The sequence below is a fragment of the Micropterus salmoides genome, unplaced genomic scaffold (assembly GCF_014851395.1).
Source record: "Micropterus salmoides isolate LMB-PRFRI ecotype aquatic unplaced genomic scaffold, ASM1485139v1 Ms_hic_scaffold_891, whole genome shotgun sequence".
Taxonomy (NCBI): Eukaryota; Metazoa; Chordata; class Actinopteri; order Centrarchiformes; family Centrarchidae; genus Micropterus; species Micropterus salmoides.
In genome coordinates, this window is record NW_024044672.1 from 376 (window position 1) to 9,283 (window position 8,908).

General features: G+C 40.8%; 1 protein-coding gene across 1 annotated transcript; it reads right to left on the reverse strand.

Annotated features, from left to right (window-relative positions):
- Positions 1-3,152: 3,152 nt before the first annotated feature.
- On the reverse strand, positions 3,153-5,845 carry LOC119894733 (trace amine-associated receptor 4-like; the record flags this gene model as incomplete). Its single annotated transcript, XM_038707390.1, has 3 exons — positions 5,673-5,845; positions 4,767-5,549; positions 3,153-3,185 (listed from the first exon to the last, which is right to left on the reverse strand). Coding segments are annotated over exons 1-3 (989 nt in total), but the record flags the coding sequence as incomplete, so codon positions are not given.
- Between the last annotated feature and the right edge of the window lie 3,063 nt (positions 5,846-8,908).

Genomic DNA, 8,908 nt, shown 5'->3' on the forward strand with positions numbered 1-8,908 from the left:
AACTTACTGATGAAGAAACTCCCTACAAAGCAAAAGCAAAACATAAATCCAGAAATGACAATCAGGGAACCAGGGGTACACAGATGAGAGAACACCAAGAACTGGAGGCAAAACCTTCAGCTGTGGAAAACAATGAAAAACAGACAACCATTGAAATAAACAAGGGGAATGGAGATAACGAGACCAGTGGCATGTACTACGAATCAAGGTAACTGGCTTATCTAGGTAACTTCAGGAGTAACTTCTTGACGTTGGGTGTAACTTCCCGGTTAACCCGTACTACGAAAGGTGGATAGGTGTTACCCGAGGTTTTGTTGGTGGTTAACTCGAGGTTATCCTGCACGTGGACTACACACCACATCTGTACTCAGTGTTGATGATGAGAAGTAGGGTATTAATCCACACCACTTCATAAAATATGTTTAGATTTCATCCTGACTTGTTCCACTGCGGTTGCAATGAAGTTCTGAACACAACAGCATCACATCAAAACAGCGAGCCCTGCAGCCTCAGGGATTTTAGGGAGGAATCTTAATTAACGAGATAATTTCTTAGATGTAGCTCATCTGTAGTCTATAATTGAATTCACATATTTAGATTTTTACGTGTCCAAAAATAGGGAGCCAGGGTTGGGGTTAATAACCGAGGGGAAAAAAATCATAGATGAAAGTGTGAAACTTACAAGAAGAAAAATCAGAAATTCCCATAAAAAAATCGAAAATCACTCTGGTGTTTTCTTCTGAATACGCCTCTCTAAGGTGCATGATAGTGATTGCGGGCTGAACTCACGAGTATTTCCTCACTGCTAAATCTGATTGCAAAGTTTAAAATAACTTTCCAATGCATGCATGCTAGACAGCAGACTGTGTGTGTGTGTGTGTGTGTGTGAGAGATGTTGCAGTCTTGCAAAGTGAAGTTTCTCTCATAAATGTGTGACTATAATGTCAGAGAATGGACCTTTATGTGCAGTTGTACCTTTACATCTTAATCATATTCACATAAAAGAAGGGCCCATAAAATACATTAGATTATACATAGATTTTAACTACAATAAGAACACTGGGAAGAAGGCTAAAAAATTTACTCCATACGATGCCAACAAGCCTCCCTGGTCTTATCATCCGCCACGATATTAGATTTAGCCGTTAACTTGTCTTTACATTCATAATTCACTACCAATGTGCATTCCTCTGGAGAAATACGGAGCAGGCGCCGTTGCGAAAACACTCTGCCTGCCGAATACATCCCTTTTATGTGTATGCCCACCAACTCCAATTAATCCAATCCACTGCCATGGTACCGTTTAACACCAGTGTAGGCGGTCAGAGTTTGTCAACCCTGAGTTTGCCTGATAACCCTGAGTTAATTCTGAGTAGGTTGAACTCCCTTCATAGTACAGGCCACTGGTGAAAGACATTAGACAATCAGTTAGACACAGGAAGTAAAACAAGACAAAGGGCACTAACAGGTAACACTGAAAACCTAAAACACAGCCAACCCAAAACTGTAAGAGTTCCCTCCTCCTTCTACCCATTACATGGGTGAAATCAGGTAGCTCTGAGAAGCAAAATACACTCTCGTGCACTTGTTTATATCTTTAGTGTTACTGCACTTCAAATCAATTCAGCATATACATAAAACTTAATTTAAACTCATTTAGTACATTCGTTTAGGGCAGATAGGATATAGAATCCCTCCACCATGTTGTGGTTCTTCCCTGGGGTCCCTTTCTGGTTGGAATCCAATGGGCATCCAAATTAAGATACCAGTACAGCCATACCTCAACTACCTCCTTTCAAAGCAAAGGAGCATCTCATCAACTCCTAGCCCCTACAGACCCCCTGCAGTAATTTCAAATCTGCCATACATAATCTCATTCTGTGTCAGTATTGTTTCCCTCTCTTATTATAAATGTTAAATTCTCACCTCAGTCACATCTTTGTTGTTCTGCTTCTGGGATTCGGCTATTACTATTCAGGATAGAAATTAACGCATGGTTGGGTAGCACCATTACCCAACATGAGGCTCTATAAGGTTGCAACAAACAACAAAGAGGTCATTGAAGCCCTTCTGTCCAGAGACCATGCAAGTGGTCTAAAAGACCTCGACCTTTGCGCAACAGTGCTTGCTGTCGAGTTTGCAGACCTAGTCTCAGCAAAACTAGACTTTCAGCTGAATGACATAACCTACTACTCAGACAGCAAGGTGGTTCTGGTGTTTTGTCACAACTAAGCTAATATGTTCAAAGTCTCGTTTCTGTTTTCTACAGTCATTTTATATGTTTTTGTGTCATCTGAGCTAATCCAGTGATAAATGCATTCATCTCGTGTCCTTAGTAGCACAGTGGGTATGTATTGATTGTTTTATTGTGATCTACAATCTCAAGTCAAATATTTTTGGGATGTTACATTCTTACATGTTACAACGTGTAGTAATCTAGGTGATTGGTGCTCATGCATAATCACGTAACAAGGTCATATGACCCGCAGCTAATCAGGAAGTGATAAAAGGTTTGCTAGTCTCAGTAGAGAGTCTTTTGCTTTCCACTGAGTGACCACTGTGCACTCTCCCTCTCGTGCAGGTGACAGCCAGACGAGACAAGTGTCCTGTCCTCCTTGGAGGAGATTGATTGATTGTAATGCCTGTCAGTATTGCAAGCTGTGTGGTGTAGAATTGAATGGTTTCAGTTAATGCTATTCTTTTGCTTTACTCATGTGACTGCTTGTCTGTGTGCTTCTGATGCTTGCTCTACTAATAGCATTTTCTAAACCTCTATTAAACAGCACCTATAGTTTGTCCTTTTTAGTAAAGATTATTTGTATGTTTCAGTCTATAACTCACGTGGCCACCAATCAGCCTTTGTGGATGTAGGGATCTATAGATAATGGTAAACGATATACATGTGTCTATCTGTGAAGCTTAATGAGTTTTAGCCCTGTGATATTTATGTTTTTTATCTATAGCACCGGAATTCTCCCTCCCTCTCTCTTCTGTCTTCCACAGTCACAGATCGGGGCGGTGTACGAGCCAACCTGACCTTTCTACTCTGAGAACTACACTGTTTTTACCAACCAATTTATTATTGGGCTAATTTTACTAAAGTTATTTTAATTGGGATTTTAACAATATACTTTGTAATAAAATTTACTTACTATTGTACAAGGTATGCCTCTTTGTAATTGTTCCTGTTCAGGGTAAATCAGAGTTTGCAACACACAAGCTAATATATCAAGGGTTTAAAGGTTCCTACTGCCTTAACAGGAGGTGGCGTTGTCAGGTCCAAAAAGATGTCCTTTCTACTCTCCAGGCACCACAGTTTGATAGTAGAAATCTTTAAGAAAGAGTTAAAGGTTCAGTGTGTAATATTTCTGAGGATTTGTTGATAGAAATGCAATATAATATCCGCAACGATGTTTTCAGTGGTGTATAAAGACCTTACATAATTAAGTGTTATGTTTCTGTTACCTTAGAATGAGCCATTCATCATGGCATTCTTCTTCTGCTTGTATAATTCCGGTAGTGTAGCTAAATGCTAAACTCCCATTAAAAACGTTGCACTGTTTTACGACAAGCTGAAATTATGGCTGTCAGTACTACTTTGTGTTTCTGTTGTATTTAAAAAAAAATTAAAAAAGACATCTTGGTAAGATTTGCAGATTGCTTATCTAATTAAAAAATGAAAATGCCTTTTTGATACATGAATGCCTTCATGAATTATGTGGTTTATAATGGACTGTGGTGCAGAAACAATGAGGTTTACATTTTCCTGTTATCTGTCAGTGGTCATACTTGATGCACTAGATGTCACTTTGGTGTGTTAGTCCAAATGAGCCAACCCTCCCAAGATATATATTATTAAATTCTGTAATATATTCCTGTAAAATATATTGCAGGAATATGAGACATCATGTAGTACTTCATTTCTTGATGATTAATGAACAAGTAACAATAATATTCAGAAACATATGGTTTTACTGAATGATTATGTAAATATAATTTCTTAATATATCTACGTAAAGAAACCTCATTTCTTGACTGGCAACTCTCTGCTATCTCATAGATGACATCTTTTGTCGTTTCTGTGTTAGCTTTGTAATTCTTGTGATTATTTGTACACATTCAATTTTGTGGTTCTTCAGAATCCTCTTGCAACATGTATAGTGTGCCAGGCCAATGTACACTTTAGCATTTTCACTCATTGCACACTAATATTTAACCTTAGCCTAAAAGGTATACAGCCCTAAATTTGACGAAACGAAAATGAGACCTTTAAAATTTGAACCCCTTAAATTTGTTGTAAACTAAACTGTGCATGGTGCTTATGATAAAATTCCAACAGCAAGAGTAAAAAATATACACGAGTGCAAAACAAAACCCTTCTGTCAATTCATTCAAGCTGAATGTGAGAGGAGACTTCCCATGAGAGCACAGACAGCCACCAAGTGTCATACAGCCACATTTTACTAGCAACACACAAACAATAACTGAATATTGATCATAATCAGCATTCAACAATGAAACATTCTTTGCAGGTTAGTAGAAGCTGAAATTGAGCAGAATTAAACACAAGGTCCGTTTCTGCCTCTTTTAATGCACATTTTCAATTTGCACATAAATCATATGTAATTTTGTTAATTCTTCAATAAGCATATTTTCACCTTTTGGACTTGTGAATTCACTCACAACATGATAAAAATGAATATGTAGGTCTCATTTCAGTCACTCCACAGCCTCTCTAGAGTATGTTGGCCTCACAGGAACCAGGCTGCAGAATCTTAAATGTAACAATTTGAAAAACAGCTTTTTTAAACCAGGGGTAGAACAAGGCATAGATCACGGGGTTTAGAAAGGAGTGTAAATAGAAAAGAGAGAGCCCATACGATGAAGCTGAAGAACTGAGCGTATTGTCACCTGCAAAAGAGACACAGTAATATGGGCAGAAACATATTAGGAACACAACTACAAGAACCCCAAGAGTCCTGGCTGCTTTCAGTTCAGATTTCTTTGTTAGAGTCACAGAACTTTGGAGTGTGACAGCTGTAATATGAGATTGCATGGCATGAGCCTGAGACACAGCTGCAGCAAACACTCTCATATACAGAACTACAATGACAGTGATGGGAACAACAAAAGTAAAAACAAGATCAGCAGCTCCTGCAATATAAGTTATAACAATCACACACTCTCCGTAGCAGGAATCATATCTGTCTGGTTGAGTCATGCCATATTTTACAAAGAGACTGCAGTAGAAAACAGAACAGAACCAACACAGACAAACACAGAGTTTAACTCTTCTCTCAGTAATTCTGGTGGTATAATGCAGAGGGTGACAAATAGCAACATATCTGTCGACTGATATGAGCACTATGTCGCCTATTGAGGCAGAGGGAATGATATACGCTACATACTTATACAGAGAACACATGAGGTCACCAAGAAACCAGCAGGATGTTTTTCTAAGGATTTCTACCGGCATCAGCAGGAGGCCCACGAGAAAGTCTGAGACAGCCAGCGAGAGGAGGAGAATGTTGGTGGGTTTGTGGAGCTGCCTGGAGGGAAAGAGGAAAGTATCATTACACATAGTGAGCAACACAATAGTGGAAAATCGAAAAAGTACTAGCTAAAAGTACATTTCTCTATATTTCTAAAACTACTGAGAAATTGATCTCTGCCTGAAGTGGGAGATTGAGATGATGACAAGCAGGTTGAGAGCCACAGTGAGCACAGAGATGGAGAACACAAGAGTGTGCAGAAATACAGCTTCGGACCGAGGAAGTGTCGGCTTCCTGCAGGAGGTGTTGAGGAGTTGTGGAAGGCAGAGCTCTGCTCCATCATCAACCTCCATCAGACAGTGAGAGGAGGAAAGGAGGAGCTGCAGCTCTGGCAGCTTCTGACCAGAACGTTTTATCATACAGTTGAATTATCTCTTACTGACATTCAGGTTGTCCCTCCTCTCCTTTCGCGCTCAGTCTCTATTGGACACTGATGTCCCTCCTCTCTTCATATCACACCACCATCATCATCAACAACACTGTTTCTCCAATCATCCCTATGTATGACTCCCCCTCTGTTGGCAGTCTGGTAGGTCAGGTTAGGTTATTAGATAAAATGTAAGATATGTATTAATAAAGTTATTAATGTCACTAAACTTATTTAAAAAGATAACGAAGCCCCACCCTGTGATCAGGGACCAATAACCAAAACATGACAACTGTTTCAAAAAGGGGTTTGTCCACTTAACTTGCTTAGTTAAAATATAGTTTTATTAAAGTTAGCACTGATCAATAATCAATAACTTCAGCTGATTAACCGCCCTTTTTTATTACTTTATTTTCAGATTTTCCCATTAGAATCACACAGTAAGTACAAAAAACAAGCAGAAAAAGGCAATCAACCAAGGAGCAGAGTGAAAACGCAGTTAGAGATTGGGGTATCAATGTCATCTTTAGACATGATGTCTAGTTGTGGAATATTTAGGTTACTAAAGAAAATACTGAAATCAATTTCAGTCGGCTTTAGTTTGCTGGAATATAGGTCCTTATAAAAGTCTCTGAAGCAAGTATTTATCTGCTTCAGGTCAGAAATCAATGCACCTGATGTAGATTTAATCTTAAGGATGGCTCTACTAGCTTGCTCTCCCCTAAGCTGACATGCCAATAACTTATCACCGAGTTCAAAATGTTTCTGTTTGAGCTTTAGTAATTGGCTGCTAAAACGTTTATTAAGGATGTTATTATATTCACATTTTAGTTTTAAGATCTTATTGTAATCAAACTGTAAGAGGGAGGACCTATACGTATCCTCAAGTGCTGGAAGCATCTTATCAATTTCCCTAAGGCGACTGTTAAGTTCCCTCTTTTTAGATGATTCAAATTAAATAATGTGGCCCCTTATCACCACCTTAAAAGTTTCCCACAGAGTAGAGGCAGAGACTTCCCCATTATCGTTGGTAGTAAGAAACTCATCTATACAAGCAGTCATATGGTGAGTGAAAGAATGATCATTAAGAAGAAGGGGATTAAATCGCCAGTTGTATCTCTGAATGGGCTGTATAGCTCTAAACTGAAGGGACACAAGACTATGGTCAGAAATGAAGATGTTATGATAAGTGCAATTTGTAACGTTGAGCAGCAATTCAGAAGAAATCAAGAAATAGTCAATCCCAGTATATACGCTTTGTGGACATGAGAATAAAAAGAAAACTCCTTGTCAGTAGGGTGCCGTAGTCGCCAAATGTCAACCATGTTCCTAGCTATTACGTCCCCGCTGTCTAGGGGTAGGAGAGACGTAAACATAAACCAGATGGATTTGGTATGGGTGGAAAGATTATTTATTAAGCAGTCTGATACACACAAAACGGTCAAACAGAAAATGGGCAAGTGGGTGCTGCGTAAAACAAAGAACCAAATATAACAAAAAGAGATCCCTCCTACGTGGGGGATTACTAAACTACTTGAATAAGGATAAACAAAAACCTCTCTAGCCGTTGTTCAGAAGCGGAAAAAAAACACAGGGAGCGCAGCACCCCTAAACCTAGTGTCACTAAACAAGTATTTAACTAACAGGTGTGGGTAATCAGTGAACGAGCTTCCCCTAGCCCAAGTCTGTAGACCACCTACTGGGATCAGCCCAGGTGAGTTACCAACTCTCAGTAACACACAGATCTAACAAACACAGAAGCTGTTTCCACTGAGGATACGCGCACACACAGAGTTCAAGGTTAGGACCAGCGTCAGGGCAAACCACATGGCAAAAGGTAGCTGCCTCGAACCAGCAGCAGACCAGCCTATTTGGGGGGGAAGGCACGAAGGCGGTCCTGCAGGCAGCTTGGCGATTGGAGAAGGGGTGGTGTGCCGCTCCAATCAGAATCGTCGGAGGTGGGAGGCGGGATCAGCCAGGCTTGCCGAAGTCCAGCCAATCCCCCGCCTCACAGTGTAACACATGCAGGGAGAAACACAGGCAGCAGTGACACACAGACGGCTGCCCTCCCCCCATAAAATACAGACTATAAGGTTTGAAATAAAGTCAGACCACTACATAATGCACCTCTCTATAAATCATTCTCACAGCCTAGATAATGCGTCAGCGATCCCATTTTCAGTCCCTTTCTTGTGGCGTATCTCAAGGTTGTAATCCTGTACAATCAGAGCCCAGCACATAAACCGTTGGTTCTGATTGTACATGCGGGGAAGGAACACAAGTGGGTTATGATCCGTGTAAACTACTACTGGCAGAGAACTAGACCCAACGTACACCTCAAAGTGTTGCAAGGCCAACAACAAAGCAAGAGTCTCTTTCTCAATGGTAGAATAATGGAGTTGATGTTTGTTAAACTTCTTGGAGTAATAGCACACTGGACGGTCCACTCTGTCAGTACCACTCTGGAGCAGGACAGCGCCAGCCCCCACTGCACTGGCATCCACCTCTAGCTTAAATGGCTTAGCCAAGTCCGGGGCAGCTAACACAGGGGCATGACACAATAACGCCTTGGCGCTGTCAAACGCCATCTGACACTCTGGGGTCCACACGAAATCAACCTTGGGGCTAAGCAGCTGAGTTAATGGCTGCACTACAGTAGAAAAGTTCCTACAGAAACCTCTGTAATAACCGGCCATGCCTAGAAAAGAGCGAAGTGCCTTACGCGTAGCTGGGACAGGACAGGCACTCACCGCAGCAACCTTAGCCTCGACAGGGCGAACCTGTCCCTGTCCGACCTGTTTTCCCAAGTATGTGACGGTGGCTTTACCAAACTCACATTTGGCTAGATTCAGTGTGAGATTGGCCTGGGCAAGACGGTCAAAAACCTGTGTAAGGAGAAGCAGGTGCTCCTCCCAAGTGTCGGTGTAGAGTACTAGGTTGTCCAAGTACGCGCTACAGTTACTGACACCAGCTAACACAGTGTTTACCA